Genomic DNA, 22044 nt, shown 5'->3' with positions numbered 1-22044 from the left:
GGATTTTAGCCACAGTGCTCTACGTGCCTGAATGGCGAATCCGGAATTCTTAGCCGTAAGTTTAGTTAAATGTACTACGGCATCTGAAATAAATGAATTAGCTAGCTTAAGGGTTTTAAGCTTATTTGAAATCTCATCTATAGTTATTGAGTCAAGAGTCTCTTCCAGAGACTCGGACCAAAATGCGGCCGCAGCCGTGACAGACGCAATACATGCAAGGGGTTGCAATATAAAACCTTGTTGAACAAACATTTTCTTAAGGTAACCCTCTAATTTTTTATCCATTGGATCTGAAAAGGCACAGCTATCCTCCACCAGGATAGTGGTACGCTTAGCCAGAGTAGAAACCGCTCCCTCCACCTTAGGGACCATCTGCCATAAGTCCCGTGTGGTGGCGTCTATTGGAAACATTTTTCTAAATACAGGAGGGGGGGAAAAGGGTACACCGGGCCTATCCCACTCCTTAGTAATTATCTCTGTAAGCCTCTTAGGTATAGGAAATACGTCAGTACTCGCTGGTACTGCATAGTATCTATCCAGCCTACATAATTTCTCTGGGATTGCAACGGTGTTACAATCATTCAGAGCCGCTAATACCTCCCCTAGCAGTACACGGAGGTTTTCTAGTTTAAACTTAAAATTTGAAATGTCTGAATCCACTCTATTTAGATCAGATCCGTCACCTGCAGATTGAAGCTCTCCGTCCTCATGTTCTGCAAATTGTGACGCAGTATCTGACATGGCCCTAATATTATCAGCGCACTCTGTTCTCACCCCAGAGTGATCTCGCTTACCTCTAAGTTCTGGTAATTTAGACAAAACTTCAGTTATAACATTAGCCATGTCCTGTAGTGTGATTTGTAATGGCCGCCCTGAAGTACTCGGCGTTACAATATCAAGCACCTCCCGAGCGGGAGATGCAGGTACTGACACGTGAGGCAAGTTAGTCGGCATAACTTCCCCCTCGTTGTTTGGTGAATGATGTTCAATTTGTACAGATTGACTTTTATTTAAAGTAGCATCAATGCAATTAGTACATAAATTTCTATTGGGCTCCACCTTGGCTTTTGCACATATAGCACAGAGATATTCCTCTGAGTCAGACATGTTTAACAAACTAGCAAGCTTGGAAATACTTTTCAACTCAATTTACAAGTAATATGAAAAACGCACTGTGCCTTTAAGAAGCACAGAAAAAAACTATGACAGTTGAATAACAATGAACCGGAGAAATTATAAAAACCAAATTTTTCCCGGTAAAGGCATAAATTTAGCAAAGGATTGCCCCCATTAGCAATGGATAACTAACCCTTAATAGCAGAAAAAAATGTACAAAATATAAACGTTTTTTATCACAGTCAAGCACAATCTCACAGGTCTGCTGTGAGTGATTACCTCCCTCAAAATAATCTTTGAAGACCCTTGAGCTCTGTAGAGACGATCCGGATCATGCAGGGAGAGAAACAGACTTGTGACTGAATTTCTGATGCGTAGCAAAAGCGCCAAAATAGGCCCCTCCCCCTCACACACAGCAGTGAGGGAAGTTCAGTAAACTGTCTTAAATTAAAATAAACGACAGCCAAGTGGAAAAACAGTGCCCAAAACAATTTTTCACCCAGTACCTCAGATAATTAAACGATTTAACATGCCATCAAAACGTTTAAAATCAAATAACATGAAATGTCATTAAACAGCCTGTTGCTAGACGTTCCCACTGCAAGTTAGGCTAAAAGTTATATGCATATAGTATTATCCCAGTGAAGTGCCATTCCCCAGAATACTGAAGTGTAAACATATATACATAACAGCCTGATACCAGTTGCTACTACTGCATTTAAGGCTGAACTTACATTATATCGGTATTGGCAGTATTTTCTCAGTCAATTCCATTCCTCAGAAAATAATATACTGCAACATACCTCTTTGCAGGTGAACCTGCCCGCTGTCCCCTGATCTGAAGTTTACCTCACTCCTCAGAATGGCCGAGAACAGCAAAATGAATCTTAGCTACGCCGGCTAAAATCATCCAAAAACTCAGGTAGATTCTTCTTCAAATTCTACCTGAGAAGGAACAACACACTCCGGTGCTGTTTTAAAATAACAAACTTTTGATTGAAGATATAAAAACTAAGTATAATCACCACAGTCCTCTCACACATCCTATCTATTAGTTGGGTGCAAGAGAATAACTGGGTGTGACGTAGAGGGGAGGAGTTATATAGCAGCTCTGCTTGGGTGATCCTCTTGCACTTCCTGTTGGGGAGGAGTTAATATCCCAGAAGTAATGATGACCCGTGGACTGACTACACTTAACAGGAGAAAGTAGATTTAAACATAAATCCCTGTACTCTGTAATGGACAGATAACCTTGTGAGTCAAATATCTCACAATGAATATGGTCATATAATGCATAAATTAAAGGGGCAAGTGTTCCCTTAAACTAAAGAGGAAATCCTTTTTTTTTTTTTTTTTAAATAATAGGTCTCATGGGCATCTAATTAAATCAGGGAGGGGGCTCAAAATAGCTCTTCTTCCTCCATTGGAAGTCTCCCTGGTGTCCTATAGGACAGGCTTACATTATTTCTCATGGTGAGCACCAACATTCTAATGGATAAAGTAAACTCTCCATCAAAATACACATTCCTCTACTATAAAATGGGGGTCTCCTTTAGGGCCCTGTCCTCAAAACCTAAAATGCTATTTTGGCTGCTGCTCCTGCAGGTGTTAAATACCTAGTTTCAGTCAATTCTACAGCAGCAATGCATTACTTGTATATAAGCTGAAGACAGCCAGTGATGTGAGGAGTCACCAATCACCAGCCATGTTTAGCTCTGGAGTAGACTAGCCTTGCTGCTCTGGAGCAGACTTCAATGTGTTTAAAGGGACACTAAACCCAACATTTTTCTTTTGTAAATCAGGTAGAGAAGACAATTATAAACAACTTTTCTATTTAGTTCTATTATCTAATTAGCTTCATTCTTGGAATATTGCAATGCACATGGGTGAGTCAATCACACGATACATCTATGTGTATCCACCAATCAGCAGCTACTAAGCCTATCTAGATATGCTTTTCAGCATAGGATATCAAGAGAATGAAATAAAATAGATAAAAGAAGTAGATTAGAAAGAGGTTTAAAAACAGAATTTATGTTTACCTGATAAATTACTTTCTCCAACGGTGTGTCCGGTCCACGGCGTCATCCTTACTTGTGGATATTCTCTTCCCCAACAGGAAATGGCAAAGAGCCCAGCAAAGCTGGTCACATGATCCCTCCTAGGCTCCGCCTACCCCAGTCATTCGACCGACGTTAAGGAGGAATATTTGCATAGGAGAAACCATATGGTACCGTGGTGACTGTAGTTAAAGAAAATAAATTATCAGACCTGATTAAAAAAACCAGGCCGGCCGTGGACCGGACACACCGTTGGAGAAAGTAATTTATCAGGTAAACATAAATTCTGTTTTCTCCAACATAGGTGTGTCCGGTCCACGGCGTCATCCTTACTTGTGGGAACCAATACCAAAGCTTTAGGACACGGATGAAGGGAGGGAGCAAATCAGGTCACCTAAATGGAAGGCACCACGGCTTGCAAAACCTTTCTCCCAAAAATAGCCTCAGAAGAAGCAAAAGTATCAAACTTGTAAAATTTGGTAAAAGTGTGCAGTGAAGACCAAGTCGCTGCCCTACATATCTGATCAACAGAAGCCTCGTTCTTGAAGGCCCATGTGGAAGCCACAGCCCTAGTGGAATGAGCTGTGATTCTTTCGGGAGGCTGCCGTCCGGCAGTCTCGTAAGCCAATCTGATGATGCTTTTAATCCAAAAAGAGAGAGAGGTAGAAGTTGCTTTTTGACCTCTCCTTTTACCGGAATAAACAACAAACAAGGAAGATGTTTGTCTAAAATCCTTTGTAGCATCTAAATAGAATTTTAGAGCGCGAACAACATCCAAATTGTGCAACAAACGTTCCTTCTTTGAAACTGGTTTCGGACACAGAGAAGGTACGATAATCTCCTGGTTAATGTTTTTGTTAGAAACAACTTTTGGAAGAAAACCAGGTTTAGTACGTAAAACCACCTTATCTGCATGGAACACCAGATAAGGAGGAGAACACTGCAGAGCAGATAATTCTGAAACTCTTCTAGCAGAAGAAATTGCAACTAAAAACAAAACTTTCCAAGATAATAACTTAATATCAACGGAATGCAAGGGTTCAAACGGAACCCCCTGAAGAACTGAAAGAACTAAATTGAGACTCCAAGGAGGAGTCAAAGGTTTGTAAACAGGCTTAATTCTAACCAGAGCCTGAACAAAGGCTTGAACATCTGGCACAGCAGCCAGCTTTTTGTGAAGTAACACAGACAAGGCAGAAATCTGTCCCTTCAGGGAACTTGCAGATAATCCTTTTCCCAATCCTTCTTGAAGGAAGGATAGAATCCTAGGAATCTTAACCTTGTCCCAAGGGAATCCTTTAGATTCACACCAACAGATATATTTTTTCCAAATTTTGTGGTAAATCTTTCTAGTTACAGGCTTTCTGGCCTGAACAAGAGTATCGATAACAGAATCTGAGAACCCTCGCTTCGATAAGATCAGGCGTTCAATCTCCAAGCAGTCAGCTGGAGTGAAACCAGATTCGGATGTTCGAACGGACCCTGAACAAGAAGGTCTCGTCTCAAAGGTAGCTTCCAAGGTGGAGCCGATGACATATTCACCAGATCTGCATACCAAGTCCTGCGTGGCCACGCAGGAGCTATCAAGATCACCGACGCCCTCTCCTGATTGATCCTGGCTACCAGCCTGGGGATGAGAGGAAACGGCGGGAACACATAAGCTAGTTTGAAGGTCCAAGGTGCTACTAGTGCATCCACTAGAGCCGCCTTGGGATCCCTGGATCTGGACCCGTAGCAAGGAACTTTGAAGTTCTGACGAGAGGCCATCAGATCCATGTCTGGAATGCCCCACAGCTGAGTGACTTGGGCAAAGATTTCCGGATGGAGTTCCCACTCCCCCGGATGCAATGTCTGACGACTCAGAAAATCCGCTTCCCAATTTTCCACTCCTGGGATGTGGATAGCAGACAGGTGGCAGGAGTGAGACTCCGCCCATAGAATGATTTTGGTCACTTCTTCCATCGCCAGGGAACTCCTTGTTCCCCCCTGATGGTTGATGTACGCAACAGTTGTCATGTTGTCTGATTGAAACCGTATGAACTTGGCCCTCGCTAGCTGAGGCCAAGCCTTGAGAGCATTGAATATCGCTCTCAGTTCCAGAATATTTATCGGTAGAAGAGATTCTTCCCGAGACCAAAGACCCTGGGCTTTCAGGGATCCCCAGACCGCGCCCCAGCCCATCAGACTGGCGTCGGTCGTGACAATGACCCACTCTGGTCTGCGGAATGTCATCCCTCGTGACAGGTTGTCCAGGGACAGCCACCAACGGAGTGAGTCTCTGGTCCTCTGATTTACTTGTATCTTCGGAGACAAGTCTGTATAGTCCCCATTCCACTGACTGAGCATGCACAGTTGTAATGGTCTTAGATGAATGCGCGCAAAAGGAACTATGTCCATTGCCGCTACCATCAACCCGATCACTTCCATGCACTGAGCTATGGAAGGAAGAGGAACGGAATGAAGTATCCGACAAGAGTCTAGAAGTTTTGTTTTTCTGGCCTCTGTCAGAAAAATCCTCATTTCTAAGGAGTCTATTATTGTTCCCAAGAAGGGAACCCTTGTTGACGGAGATAGAGAACTCTTTTCCACGTTCACTTTCCATCCGTGAGATCTGAGAAAGGCCAGGACAATGTCCGTGTGAGCCTTTGCTTGAGGAAGGGACGACGCTTGAATCAGAATGTCGTCCAAGTAAGGTACTACAGCAATGCCCCTTGGTCTTAGCACAGCTAGAAGGGACCCTAGTACCTTTGTGAAAATCCTTGGAGCAGTGGCTAATCCGAAAGGAAGCGCCACGAACTGGTAATGTTTGTCCAGGAATGCGAACCTCAGGAACCGATGATGTTCCTTGTGGATAGGAATATGTAGATACGCATCCTTTAAATCCACCGTGGTCATGAATTGACCTTCCTGGATGGAAGGAAGAATAGTTCGAATGGTTTCCATCTTGAACGATGGAACCTTGAGAAACTTGTTTAAGATCTTGAGATCTAAGATTGGTCTGAACGTTCCCTCTTTTTTGGGAACTATAAACAGATTGGAGTAGAACCCCATCCCTTGTTCTCTTAATGGAACAGGATGAATCACTCCCATTTTTAACAGGTCTTCTACACAATGTAAGAATGCCTGTCTTTTTATGTGGTCTGAAGACAACTGAGACCTGTGGAACCTCCCCCTTGGGGGAAGTCCCTTGAATTCCAGAAGATAACCTTGGGAGACTATTTCTAGCGCCCAAGGATCCAGAACATCTCTTGCCCAAGCCTGAGCGAAGAGAGAGAGTCTGCCCCCCACCAGATCCGGTCCCGGATCGGGGGCCAACATTTCATGCTGTCTTGGTAGCAGTGGCAGGTTTCTTGGCCTGCTTTCCCTTGTTCCAGCCTTGCATTGGTCTCCAAGCTGGCTTGGCTTGAGAAGTATTACCCTCTTGCTTAGAGGACGTAGCACTTTGGGCTGGTCCGTTTCTACGAAAGGGACGAAAATTAGGTTTATTTTTTGCCTTGAAAGGCCGATCCTGAGGAAGCGCGTGGCCCTTACCCCCAGTGATATCAGAGATAATCTCTTTCAAGTCAGGGCCAAACAGCGTTTTCCCCTTGAAAGGAATGTTAAGTAGCTTGTTCTTGGAAGACGCATCAGCCGACCAAGATTTCAACCAAAGCGCTCTGCGCGCCACAATAGCAAACCCAGAATTCTTAGCCGCTAACCTAGCCAATTGCAAAGTGGCGTCTAGGGTGAAAGAATTAGCCAATTTGAGAGCATTGATTCTGTCCATAATCTCCTCATAAGGAGGAGAATCACTATCGACCGCCTTTATCAGCTCATCGAACCAGAAACATGCGGCTGTAGCGACAGGGACAATGCATGAAATTGGTTGTAGAAGGTAACCCTGCTGAACAAACATCTTTTTAAGCAAACCTTCTAATTTTTTATCCATAGGATCTTTGAAAGCACAACTATCCTCTATGGGTATAGTGGTGCGTTTGTTTAAAGTGGAAACCGCTCCCTCGACCTTGGGGACTGTCTGCCATAAGTCCTTTCTGGGGTCGACCATAGGAAACAATTTTTTAAATATGGGGGGAGGGACGAAAGGAATACCGGGCCTTTCCCATTCTTTATTAACAATGTCCGCCACCCGCTTGGGTATAGGAAAAGCTTCTGGGAGCCCCGGCACCTCTAGGAACTTGTCCATTTTACATAGTTTCTCTGGGATGACCAACTTGTCACAATCATCCAGAGTGGATAATACCTCCTTAAGCAGAATGCGGAGATGTTCCAACTTAAATTTAAATGCAATCACATCAGGTTCAGCTTGTTGAGAAATGTTCCCTGAATCAGTAATTTCTCCCTCAGACAAAACCTCCCTGGCCCCATCAGACTGGGTTAGGGGCCCTTCAGAAATATTATTATCAGCGTCGTCATGCTCTTCAGTATCTAAAACAGAGCAGTCGCGCTTACGCTGATAAGTGTTCATTTTGGCTAAAATGTTTTTGACAGAATTATCCATTACAGCCGTTAATTGTTGCATAGTAAGGAGTATTGGCGCGCTAGATGTACTAGGGGCCTCCTGAGTGGGCAAGACTCGTGTAGACGAAGGAGGGAATGATGCAGTACCATGCTTACTCCCCTCACTTGAGGAATCATCCTGGGCATCATTGTCATTGTCACATAAATCACATTTATTTAAATGAATAGGAATTCTGGCTTCCCCACATTCAGAACACAGTCTATCTGGTAGTTCAGACATGTTAAACAGGCATAAACTTGATAACAAAGTACAAAAAACGTTTTAAAATAAAACCGTTACTGTCACTTTAAATTTTAAACTGAACACACTTTATTACTGCAATTGCGAAAAAACATGAAGGAATTGTTCAAAATTCACCAAATTTTCACCACAGTGTCTTAAAGCCTTAAAAGTATTGCACACATTTGGAAGCTTTAACCCTTAAAATAACGGAACCGGAGCCGTTTTGAACTTTAACCCCTTTACAGTCCCTGGTATCTGCTTTGCTGAGACCCAACCAAGCCCCAAGGGGAATACGATACCAAATGACGCCTTCAGAAAGTCTTTTCTAAGTATCAGAGCTCCTCTCACATGCGACTGCATGCCATGCCTCTCAAAAACAAGTGCGCAACACCGGCGCGAAAATGAGGCTCTGCCTATGCTTTGGGAAAGCCCCTAAAGAATAAGGTGTCTAAAACAGTGCCTGCCGATATTATTATATCAAAATACCCAGATAAAATGATTCCTCAAGGCTAAATATGTGTTAATAATGAATCGATTTAGCCCAGAAAAAGTCTACAGTCTTAATAAGCCCTTTTTGAAGCCCTTATTTACGATCGTAATAAACATGGCTTACCGGATCCCATAGGGAAAATGACAGCTTCCAGCATTACATCGTCTTGTTAGAATGTGTCATACCTCAAGCAGCAAGAGACTGCTCACTGTTCCCCCAACTGAAGTTAATTGCTCTCAACAGTCCTGTGTGGAACAGCCATGGATTTTAGTGACGGTTGCTAAAATCATTTTCCTCATACAAACAGAAATCTTCATCTCTTTTCTGTTTCTGAGTAAATAGTACATACCAGCACTATTTCAAAATAACAAACTCTTGATTGAATAATAAAAACTACAGTTAAACACTAAAAAACTCTAAGCCATCTCCGTGGAGATGTTGCCTGTACAACGGCAAAGAGAATGACTGGAGTAGGCGGAGCCTAGGAGGGATCATGTGACCAGCTTTGCTGGGCTCTTTGCCATTTCCTGTTGGGGAAGAGAATATCCACAAGTAAGGATGACGCCGTGGACCGGACACACCTATGTTGGAGAAATTGCATGCTCTTTCTAAATCATGAAACAACTAATTTGGGTTTCATATCCCTTTAACCCATTTGCTGAAAAGTTCTTTGATTATGTTGTGTATGGTTTGTGAAATCAAGACCATTTGAATGCATTACATTTGATGTTCAGTTGCATATTATTAAAAACTAAAAAAGTTATGAATACATTTAACAGGTTTCCAACATAAGTGGTTGTCAGAATATGAATAGGATTTTAAGGATGCCTGGGATATGTGAATAGAAATAGGAACTCTATTTCAGGTGTAGTTTGGTCTCTAGTTAATCCTGTTCAGTTTATTTAGTTCAACAGATATTGTAGTGTAAAGCACCCCCAACATTTTAAAGGAACATTGTATTGTAAAATTGTCTTCCCTTTAATATGTTTTCAATTATCCCTTTTACCTGTGTGTTTTAAATTGTTTACCTTTACTTTGACATTTGAAATAGCTACGTTTGCCAGTTAAAATCACTGATAATAAAAATACTTCTGTATTCTTTGAAGAAAAGCTAGGTGGGAGTGACAGATACCAAAATGCTAATTTTCAATTGCTCTATGTATCAGCATTTGTGTATAGAGAAATAGATATGGGTGGCTGCTCTTTCTGAATACTCAGCCTATTTAAATGGGTTGGAGTTCCAAGGAGAAACCTCACTGTCTTTCATAAACAAAAATAAACATAAATTAAACATTACCAATACATTTTAAACACTGCAGCTAGTATAACTAGTGATTGGAAGCACATTAAAATAACTGAAAAGTAAAAATAATATATATCTGTTTATGATTCATATAGAGCATTCAATCTTAAACAACTTTTCTTTCATGTAATTGGCAAGAGTCCATGAGCTAGTGAAGTATGGGATATACAATCCTACCAGGAGGGGCAAAGTTTCCCAAACCTCAAAATGCTTATAAATACACCCCTCACCACACCCACAATTCAGTTTTACAAACTTTGCCTCCTATGGAGGTGGTGAAGTAAGTTTGTGCTAAGATTTCTACGTTTATATGCGCTTCTCACCATTTTGAAGCCCGATTCCTCTCAGAGTACAGTGAATGTCAGAGGAATGTGAAGGGAGTATCACCTATTGAATGCAATGGTTTTCCTCACGGGAGATCTATTTCATACGTTCTCTGTTATCGGTCGTAGAGATTCATCTCCTACCTCCCTTTTCAGATCGACAATATACTCTCATATTCCATTACCTCTACTGATAACCGTTTCAGTAATGGTTTGACTATCTTCTATATGTGGATGGGTGTCTTTTGGTAAGTATGTTTTCATTACTTAAGACACTCTCAGCTATGGTTTGGCACTTTATGTATTTATTTAAAGTTCTAAATATATGTATTGAACTTATATTTGCCATGATTCAGGTTTTCAGTATATTTCCTTTCCTTGTCTCTCAGGGGTACCGAATAGGATTCAGAGTAAGACCTCCTGTGAGAAGATATTTTCTCTCACGCATCCCAGCAAATCCAGTAAAGGCTCAGGTTTTCCTGAAGTGTGTTTCAGACCTGGAGTTTTCAGGGGTAATCATGCCAGTTCCGTTTCAGGAACAGGGTCTGGGGGTTTTATTCAAATCTTTTCATTGTCCCAAAGAAAGAAAATTCATTCAGACCAGTTCTGGATCTGAAAATTTTGAATCGTTATGTAAGAGTACCAACTTTCAAAATGGTGACTATAAGGACTATTCTGCCTTTTGTTCTGCAAGGGCATTATATGTCCACAATAGACTTACAGGATGCATATCTTCATATTCCGATTCATCCAGATCATTATCAGTTTCTGAGATTCTCTTTTCTAGACAAGCATTACCAATTAGTCGCTCTTCCTTTTGGCCTAGCGACAGCTCCAAGAATCTTTTCAAAGGTTCTCGGTGCCCTACTCTCTGTAATCAGAGAGCGGGGTATTGCGGTGTTTCCTTATTTGGATATCTTGGTACTAGCTCAGTCTTTACGTTCTGCAGAATCTCACATGAATCAACTAGTGTTGTTTCTTCGAAAACATGGTTGGAGGATCAATTTACCAAAAAGTTATTTGATTCCTCAGACAAGGGTCTCCTCTTAGGTTTCCAGATAGATTCAGTGTCCATGACTCTGTCTCTAACAGACAAGAGACGTTTAAAATTGGTTGCAGCCTGTCGGAACCTTCAGTCTCAGTCATTCCCTTCAGTAGCTATGTTCATGGAAGTTTTAGGTCTCATGACTGCAGCATCGGACGTGATCCCCTTTGCTCGTTTTCATTTGAGACCTCTCCAGCTTTGTATGCTGAACCAATGGTGCAGGGATTATAAAAGGATATCACAATTAATATTCTTAAATCCCATTGTTTGACTATCTCTGACTTGGTGGGTAGATCACCATCTTATAGTTCTAGGGGCCTCTTTTGTTCATCCAACCTGGACTGTGATCACAACAGATGCGAGTATTTCAGGTTGGGGAGCTGTTTAGGGATCTCTGACAGCACAGGGGGTTTGGAAATCTCAAGAGGCGAGATTACCAATCAATATTTTGGAACTCTGTGCGATTTTCAGGGCTCTTCAGATCTGGCCTCTGTTGAAGAGAGAACCATTAATTTGTTTTCAGACAGACAATATCAAAACTGTGGCATATGTCAGTCATCAGGGTGGGACTCTCAGTCCCCAAGCTATGAAAGAAGTATCCCGGATATTTGCTTGGGCGGAATCCAGTTCCTGTCTAATTTCTGCGGTTCATATTCCAGGTATAGGCAATTGGGAAGCGGATTATATCAGCCGTCAGACTTTACATCCGGGGGAGTGGTCCCTCCATCCAGATGTGTTTTCTCAGGTTGTTCAGATGTGGGGTCTTCCAGAAATAGATCTGATGGCTACTCATCTAAACAAGAAACTTCCCAGGTACCTGTCCAGGGATCCTCAGGCGGAAGCAGTGGATGCGATGACACTTCCTTGGTGTTATCAACCTGCTTATTTTTTCCCGCCTTTAGTAGTTCTTCCAAGTGTGATCTCCAAAATCATCATGGAGCAATCGTTTGTGCTGCTGGTGGCTCCAGCATGGCCTCACAGGTTTTGGTATGCGGATCTTGTTCGGATGTCCAGTTGCCAACCTTGGCCACTTCCATTAAGGCCGGACCTTCTGTCTCAAGGTCCGTTTTTCCATCAGGATTTCAAATCATTAAATTTGAAGGTATGGAAATTGAATGCTTAGTGCTTAGTAATAGAGGTTTATCTGACTCAGTGATCAATACTTTGTTACAGGCTCTTAAATCTGTTTCTAGAAAGATTTATTACCGAGTTTGGAAGACTTATATTTCATGGTGTTCCTCTCAAATTCTCTTGGCATTCTTTTAGAATTCCTAGAATTTTACAGTTTCTTCAGGATGGTTTGGATAAGGGTTTGTCTGCAAGTTCCTTGAAGGGACAAACCTCTGCTCTTTCTGTTCTATTTCACAGAAAGATTGTTAAGCTTCCTGATATTCACTGTTTTGTTCAGGCCTTGGTTCGTATCAAGCCTATCATTAAATCAATCTCTCCTCCTTGGAGTCTTAATTTGGTTTTGAAGGCTTTACAGGCTCCTCCATTTGAGCCTATGTATTCTTTGGACATTAAACTACTTTCTTGGAAAGTGTTCTTTCTTTTGGCCATCTCTTCTGCTAGAAGAGTTTCTGAATTATCTGCTCTCTCTTGTGAATCTCCTTTTCTGAATTTTCATCAGGATAAGGCAGTTTTGCGGACTTAATTTAAATTCTTACCTAAGGTTGTGAATTCTAACAACATTAATAGAGAAATTGTTGTCCCTTCCTTGTGTCCTAATCCTAAGAATTCTTTGGAGAGATCTTTACATTCTTTGGATGTGAGGAGAGCTCCGAAATATTATGTTGAAGCTACTAAAGATTTCAGGAAGACTTCTAGTCTATTTGTTATCTTTTCTGGTCCTAGGAAAGGTCAGAAGGCTTCTGCCGTTTCCTTGGCATCGTGGTTAAAGCTTTTGATTCTTCAACCTTATTTGGAATCGGGTAAAGCCCCGCCTCAGAGAATTACAGCTTATTCTACGAGATCAGTCTCCACTTTATGGGCTTTTAGGAATGAAGCTTCAGTTGATCAGATTTGCAAAGCAGCAACTTGGTCTTCTTTGCATACATTTACTAAATTCTACTGTTTTGATGTATTTGCTTCTTCTGAAGCAGTTTTGGTAGAAAAGTTCTTCAGGCAGCTGTTTCAGTTTGATTCTTCTGCTTATGTTTTAAGTTTTTTCCTTTTCATTTATGAGAATAAACTTATATTTTGGGTTGTGGATTAATTTTCATCAGCGAAAAATGGCTGTTTTAATTTTATACCTCCCTCTCTAGTGACTCTTGCGTGGAGTTCCACATCTTGGGTATTGCTATCCCATACGTCACTAGCTCATGGACTCTTGCCAATTACATGAAAGAAAACATAATATATGTAAGTACTTACCTGATAAATTCATTTCTTTCTTTCATATTGGCAAGAGTCCATGAGGCCCACCCTTTTCATGGTGGTTATGATTTTTTTGTATAAAGCCCCTCCTGGTAGGATTGTATATCCCATACGTCACTAGCTCATGGACTCTTGCCAATATGAAAGAAATTAATTTATCAGGTTAATTCTTACATAAATTATGTTTTCAATTTACTATCATCAAATTTGCTTTGATCTCTTGGTGTCATTAGATGAAAAACATACCTACATAGGCTCAGGAGCAGCAATTCATTAGTGGGAGCTTTCTGGACACTGGTGGCTTCACATGTGTCTCTTGTCATTGGATCATACGATTCAGCTATCTCCCAGTAGTGAATTGTTGCTCTTTCAATAAGGGATACCAAGAGAATGAAGCAAAGTTGATGATAGAAGTAAATAAGAAAGTTGTTTAAAATTTTATGTTCCATCTGTATCATGAAAAAAAAATATAATTTTAAGGTACAATGCCCATTTTTCCTAAAAACATTCTAGTAAAAGGATTTTTTTTTCTTCTCTTGGTGTATGGGGAGCACTTTGTTGTGGATGCACTTACACTGTGGAAATACACAAATTAGTGACTGTGTATGCTTTGAGAACAGAGGCTCAGAATTATAAAAATCAATAAAATATAATATAAATATATAATAATATATAATTATATAATATTCCCATTAATATTGACCATATGGATCTCTCAATAGATACATGATTATTTTACGTAACTCTAGATGACAAATAGAGTCTATTGGTTTACTTAATCAGTGATCAAAATAATTTTTTACCTCTTCAGGATTCAAAGGTATTTGGTTATTTATATTCTCCACTGCTTGAGTGATACAATTAAACTGTCGATTCATTTTAAGGAGAAATGCAAGTAGCTCCTCACTGCTGTGAAAATAAAAATGTAGTTAGAACCTCTATTCAACTTTGTGGCTTATGAGTCACTGATAACACATTAGTTGGGATAACGAAATAACATAGCAATAAATGTAAGTGTTAGCATTGGGAGAACTGGCAAAATAGTAACAGCAGCTAACAAAGTACTATACATTACTGTTATAGTGGACAATAGAAGCTGAAACATTTTAATTACCGGGTAAGCAAAACCATTGAGTTTCAATCACAAAGAATTAGAACTGAGGCAAGTAAGATGCAAATTACGCCTATAAACATTTGTTTCAAGTCATTTTCCACTATTATTATATCACATTAAAATGACACAAAAGTGCAAGAGGAGAATTGTATTTGTGTTATATATAAGCAACACTGCAATAGGAAAATTATCCAACTACACAGAGGCGTAACTAGAAACCACAGCCCCCCCTCCAAAAAAAGGTGAATTAGATACATATCTTTTTTTTTTTTTTAACATTTAACACAGAAATAAAAATGTGAATCAGATTACATGTCTGCAAAAAAGAGGTACCCTGTGCCCACAGTCTGCGAGATGGTCTCACCCCCTATTACTGTATATAGTGACATTGTTTAACCCACCAGTACTGTATATAGTGAGTTAGTGACAGTCTGTAATCTGCCGGTGAGATGGCTTGCCTGACCCTACCCGCCCCAGTACTTTAGAAAGTGACCACAGTAATCTGTGACATGGTCCAGCCCCCCCGTACTGTATATAGTGACACTGTTTACCCCCGCCCCCCCCCATGCTGTAGTAACAAGGTCTGTAATTTGCTGGTTGCACAAACATACACACATACATGCATAAATACACGCAGTGTCACATACATACACACACAAACACCAATGGGTAAAACAGAAACACTAACCCCTGTAGTCAGAGACACTAGTGAAGCATCACAACACACTCACATGATATCTGTGCAGGCAGTGGCAGGTCAACGTTGTTTTTATTGAAAAAGAAAAATATATATATTTTTTTGAAGCTGGGCCCCCACCCTCGGGGCCCGGTCGCAGTTGCAACCTCTGCACCCCCTGTAGTTCTGCCCCTGCAACTACATGTTAAACCCCAGAAAAGAGGTAAAATACACAGTTAGCTCTAGGTGACTGATGGCTACACAGGTATCTCTTGTTATAGGAAAACTGGCTGTGTTATACTATGTATTGCTGCTCTGGGGCTGAATTTAACTGTGTGTTTAAACCATTTCTAGGAATTAAACATATGGTTAAACACAAGCAATAGTGCAATAAGAAAAGGTTTCTTACAATTGTATGTCACTTTTGTAAAGTCACGGTGGTGTCACAAACATATAAATATACATGAGAGGTGTTAAGTTGAATTTCTACAATACAACAAGGGAGTTTCAAAGCAAAACAGTTTGGTATATTTTGCTTGAACCATAGCAAAGTACAAAAAAAAAAAAAAAAAAAAAAAAAAAAAAAGAAAACAACCAGAAAACAGAATTTATGCTTACCTGATAAATTACTTTCTCCAACGGTGTGTCCGGTCCACGGCGTCATCCTTACTTGTGGGATATTCTCTTCCCCAACAGGAAATGGCAAAGAGCCCAGCAAAGCTGGTCACATGATCCCTCCTAGGCTCCGCCTACCCCAGTCATTCGACCGACATACAGGAGGAAATATGCATAGGAGAAACCATATGATACCGTGGTGACTGTAGTTAGAGAAAATAATTCATCAGACATGATTAAAAAAACCAGGGCGGGCCGTGGACCGGACACACCGTTGGAGAAAGTAATTTATCAGGTAAGCATAAATTCTGTTTTCTCCAACATAGGTGTGTCCGGTCCACGGCGTCATCCTTACTTGTGGGAACCAATACCAAAGCTTTAGGACACTGATGAAGGGAGGGAGCAAATCAGGTTACCTAAACGGAAGGCACCACGGCTTGCAAAACCTTTCTCCCAAAAATAGCCTCCGAAGAAGCAAAAGTATCAAATTTGGCAAAAGTGTGCAGTGAAGACCAAGTCGCTGCCTTACATATCTGGTCAACAGAAGCCTCGTTCTTGAAGGCCCATGTGGAAGCCACAGCCCTAGTGGAGTGAGCTGTGATTCTTTCAGGAGGCTGCCGTCCGGCAGTCTCATAAGCCAATCGGATAATGCTTTTAAGCCAAAAAGGAAAGAGAGGTAGAAGTTGCTTTTTGACCTCTCCTTTTACCAGAATAAACAACAAACAAAGAAGATGTTTGTCTGAAATCTTTAGTGGCCTCTAAATAGAATTTTAGAGCACGGACTACGTCCAAATTGTGTAACAAACGTTCCTTCTTTGAAACTGGATTCGGACACAAAGAAGGAACAACTATCTCCTGGTTAATATTTTTGTTGGAAACAACTTTCGGAAGAAAACCAGGCTTAGTACGCAAAACCACCTTATCTGCATGGAACACCAGATAGGGCGGAGAACACTGCAGAGCAGATAACTCAGAAACTCTTCTAGCAGAAGAAATTGCAACTAAAAACAAAACTTTCCAAGATAATAACTTAATATCTACGGAATGTAAGGGTTCAAACGGAACCCCTTGAAGAACTGAAATAACTAGATTAAGACTCCAGGGAGGAGTCAAAGGTCTGTAAACAGGCTTGATTCTAACCAGAGCCTGAACAAACGCTTGAACGTCTGGCACAGCTGCCAGCCTTTTGTGAAGTAAAACAGATAAAGCAGAGATCTGTCCCTTCAGAGAACTTGCAGATAATCCTTTCTCCAAACCTTCTTGTAGAAAGGATAGAATCTTAGGAATTTTTATCTTGTTCCATGGGAATCCTTTAGATTCACACCAACAGATATATTTTTTCCATATTTTATGGTAAATTTTTCTAGTTACAGGCTTTCTAGCCTGAATCAGAGTATCTATTACAGAATCTGAAAACCCACGCTTTGATAAAATCAAGCGTTCAATCTCCAAGCAGTCAGTTGGAGGGAAACCAGATTCGGATGTTCGAATGGACCTTGAACAAGAAGGTCCTGTCTCAAAGGTAGCTTCCATGGTGGAGCCGATGACATATTCACCAGGTCTGCATACCAAGTCCTACGTGGCCACGCAGGAGCTATCAAGATCACCGAAGCCCTCTCCTGATTGATCCTGGCTACCAGCCTGGGAATGAGAGGAAACGGTGGGAATACATAAGCTAGGTTGAAGGTCCAAGGTGCTACTAGTGCATCTACTAGAGTCGCCTTGGGATCCCTGGATCTGGACCCGTAACAAGGAACCTTGAAGTTCTGACGAGAGGCCATCAGATCCATGTCTGGAATGCCCCATAATTGAGTTATTTGGGCAAAGATTTCCGGATGGAGTTCCCACTCCCCCGGATGGAATGTCTGACGACTCAGAAAATCCGCTTCCCAATTTTCCACTCCTGGGATGTGGATTGCAGACAAGTGGCAGGAGTGATCCTCCGCCCATTGAATTATCTTGGTCACTTCCTCCATCGCCAGGGAACTCCTTGTTCCCCCCTGATGGTTGATATATGCAACAGTCGTCATGTTGTCTGATTGAAACCTTATGAATTTGGCCTTTGCTAGATGAGGCCAAGCTTTGAGAGCATTGAATATCGCTCTCAGTTCCAGAATGTTTATCGGGAGAAGAGATTCTTCCCGAGACCATAGACCCTGAGCTTTCAGGGGTTCCCAGACCGTGCCCCAGCCCACCAGACTGGCGTCGGTCGTGACAATGACCCAGTCTGGTCTGCGGAAGCTCATTCCCTGTGACAGGTTGTCCAGGATCAGCCACCAACGGAGTGAATCTCTGGTCCTTTGATCTACTTGAATCGTCGGAGACAAGTCTGTATAATCCCCATTCCACTGTCTGAGCATGCACAGTTGTAATGGTCTTAGATGAATTTGTGCAAAAGGAACTATGTCCATTGCTGCAACCATCAATCCTATTACTTCCATGCACTGCGCTATGGAAGGACGAAGAACAGAATGAAGTACTTGACAAGAGCTTAGAAGTTTTGATTTTCTGACCTCTGTCAGAAAAATCCTAATTTCTAAGGAATCTATTATTGTTCCCAAGAAGGGAACTCTTGTTGACGGGGACAGAGAACTTTTTTCTTTGTTCACTTTCCATCCGTGAGATCTGAGAAAGGCTAGGACGATGTCCGTATGAGCCTTTGCTTTTGACAGAGACGACGCTTGAATCAGGATGTCGTCCAAGTAAGGTACTACTGCAATGCCCCTTGGTCTTAGAACCGCTAGAAGGGACCCTAGTACCTTTGTGAAAATTCTCGGAGCAGTGGCTAATCCGAATGGAAGTGCCACAAACTGGTAATGCTTGTCCAGAAAAGCGAACCTTAGGAACTGATGATGTTCCTTGTGGATAGGAATATGTAGGTACGCATCCTTTAAATCCACCGTGGTCATAAATTGACCTTCCTGGATGGTAGGAAGGATCGTTCGAATGGTTTCCATTTTGAACGATGGAACCCTGAGAAATTTGTTTAGGATCTTGAGATCTAAAATTGGTCTGAATGTTCCCTCTTTTTTGGGAACTATGAACAGGTTGGAGTAAAACCCCATCCCTTGTTCTCCTATTGGAACTGGATGAATTACTCCTATCTTTAACAGGTCTTCTACACAATGTAAGAATGCCTGTCTTTTTATTTGGTTTGAAGATAATTGAGACCTGTGGAACCTTCCCCTTGGGGGTAGTTCCTTGAATTCCAGGAGATAACCCTGAGAAACTATTTCTAGTGCCCAAGGATCCTGAACATCTCTTGCCCAAGCCTGAGCAAAGAGAGAAAGTCTGCCCCCCACCAGATCCGGTCCCGGATCGGGGGCCATCCCTTAATGCTGTTTTGGTAGCAGTGGCAGGCTTCTTGGCCTGCTTACCCTTGTTCCAGCCTTGCATCGGTCTCCAGGCTGGTTTGGGTTGAGAAGTATTACCCTCTTGCTTAGAGGATGTAGAATTAGAGGCTGGTCCGTTTCTGCGAAAGGGACGAAAATTAGGCTTATTTTTAGCCTTAAAAGACCTATCCTGAGGAAGGGCGTGGCCCTTTCCCCCGGTGATGTCTGAAATAATCTCTTTCAAATCAGGACCAAACAGTGTTTTACCCTTGAAAGGGATGTTAAGCAATTTTGTCTTGGAAGACACATCCGCTGACCAAGACTTTAGCCAAAGCGCTCTGCGCGCCACGATAGCAAACCCTGAATTTTTCGCCGCTAATCTAGCTAATTGCAAAGTGGCATCTAAAATAAAAGAGTTAGCCAATTTAAGTGCTTGAACTCTGTCCATAACCTCCTCATACGAAGATTCTTTATTGAGCGACTTTTCTAGTTCTTCGAACCAGAAACACGCTGCTGTAGTGACAGGAACAATGCATGAAATTGGTTGTAGAAGGTAACCTTGCTTTACAAACATCTTTTTAAGCAAACCCTCTAATTTTTTACCCATAGGATCTTTGAAAGCACAACTATCTTCTATAGGAATAGTAGTGCGTTTGTTTAGAGTAGAAACCGCCCCCTCGACCTTGGGGACTGTCTGCCATAAGTCCTTTCTGGGGTCGACTATAGGAAATAATTTCTTAAATATAGGGGGAGGAACAAAAAGGTATGCCGGGCCTTTCCCACTCCTTATTTACTATGTCCGCCACCCGCTTGGGTATAGGAAAAGCATTGGGGGGCACCGGAACTTCTAGGAACTTGTCCATCTTACATAATTTCTCTGGAATGACCAAATTGTCACAATCATCCAGAGTAGATAATACCTCCTTAAGCAGTGCGCGGAGATGTTCTAATTTAAATTTAAATGTTACAACATCAGGTTCAGCTTGTTGAGAAATTTTTCCTGAATCTGAAATTTCTCCCTCAGACAAAACCTCCCTCCTGGCCCCTTCAGATTGGTGTGAGGGTATGTCAGAACAGTTATCATCAGCGTCCTCTTGCTCTTCAGTGTTTAAAACAGAGCAATCGCGCTTTCTCTGATAAGTAGGCATTTTGGATAAAATGTTTGCAATAGAATTATCCATTACAGCCGTTAATTGTTGCATGGTAATAAGTATTGGCGCACTAGATGTACTAGGGGCCTCTTGTGTGGGCAAAACTGGTGTAGACACAGAAGGGGATGATGCAGTATCATGCTTACTCCCCTCATTTGAGGAATCATCTTGGGCAATATCATTATCTGTGGCATCATTGTCCCTACTTTGTTTGGACACTATGGCACAATCATCACATAAATTTAAATGGGGAGAAACCTTGGCTTTCATACATATAGAACATCGCTTATCTGATGGTTCAGACATGTTAAACAGGCTTAAACTTGTCAACAAAGCACAAAAAACGTTTTAAAATAAAACCGTTACTGTCACTTTAAATTTTAAACTGAACACACTTTATTACTGAATATGTGAAAAAGTATGAAGGAATTGTTCAAAATTTCACCACAGTGTCTTAAAGCCTTAAAAGTATTGCACACCAAATTTGAAAGCTTTAACCCTTAAAATAACGGAACCGGAGCCGTTTTTACAATTAACCCCTATACAGTCCCAGGTATCTGCTTTGCTGAGACCCAACCAAGCCCAGAGGGGAATACGATACCAAATGACGCCTTCTATAAGCTTTTTCAGTGGTTCTTAGCTCCTCACACATGCATCTGCATGCCTTGCTCTCCAAAAACAACTGCGCATTAGTGGCGCGAAAATGAGGCTCTGCCTATGACTAGAAAAGGCCCCCATCTGAAAAAGGTGTCCAATACAGTGCCTGCCGTTTTTTTAAAACAATCCCCAAGATTATAATAACTATTAAGAGTTATAATCTGCCAAATATGCTTAGTAAAGTAATCGTTTTAGCCCAGAAAAATGTCTACCAGTTTTTTAAGCCCTTATGAAGCCCTTTATTCTTTTACTTAATCTAAGAAAATGGCTTACCGGTCCCCATAGGGGAAATGACAGCCTTCCAGCATTACAAAGTCTTGTTAGAAATGTGGCCAGTCATACCTCAAGCAGAAAAGTCTGCCAACTGTTTCCCCCAACTGAAGTTACTTCATCTCAACAGTCCTGTGTGGAAACAGCAATCGATTTTAGTAACGTTTGCTAAAATCATCTTCCTCTTACAAACAGAAATCTTCATCTCGTTTCTGTTTCAGAGTAAATAGTACATACCAGCACTATTTTAAAATAACAAACACTTGATTGAAGGATAAAAACTACATTTAAACACCAAAAAACTCTTAACCATCTCCGTGGAGATGTTGCCGGTGCAACGGCAAAGAGAATGACTGGGGTAGGCGGAGCCTAGGAGGGATCATGTGACCAGCTTTGCTGGGCTCTTTGCCATTTCCTGTTGGGGAAGAGAATATCCCACAAGTAAGGATGACGCCGTGGACCGGACACACCTATGTTGGAGAAATGAGAGTTCACAATCCATTACTCCTGGGAAATAATACCCAAACTGTGGAGTCCACAAGTAACAACAGAGGGAAGAATTTAAAAAACTAGTGATGCACCGAAATGGCAATTCTGGACTGAAACCGAATGCAAAAATCCGGGATGCACTTGGCCGAAAACCGAAACTGATACCGAAAATGTATTTTTTCAAATGAATTTTTTTTAGTTTTTTTTTTTTTTTTTGCATAATTAGAGCCAATAAAAAAAATCCCACACTTTTATTGAAAGTAACACACTAAAATTGGACAATAAT

At 41.4% G+C, this 22044-nt stretch overlaps 1 protein-coding gene across 1 annotated transcript in view; it reads right to left on the bottom strand.

The window, feature by feature from the left end:
* Window positions 1-22044, bottom strand: part of ASZ1 (ankyrin repeat, SAM and basic leucine zipper domain containing 1) — an 864897-nt gene that overhangs the window by 56218 nt on the left and 786635 nt on the right. The window contains exon 10 of the mRNA XM_053719197.1: window positions 14258-14363. Coding sequence (XP_053575172.1) covers window positions 14258-14363 — 106 coding nt within the window. The remainder of the gene's footprint in view (window positions 1-14257; window positions 14364-22044) is intronic.

The sequence above is a fragment of the Bombina bombina genome, chromosome 6, assembly GCF_027579735.1.
Source record: "Bombina bombina isolate aBomBom1 chromosome 6, aBomBom1.pri, whole genome shotgun sequence".
In the NCBI taxonomy this organism is placed as follows: Eukaryota; Metazoa; Chordata; class Amphibia; order Anura; family Bombinatoridae; genus Bombina; species Bombina bombina.
This window is presented reverse-complemented; position numbering and strand designations above follow the sequence as displayed.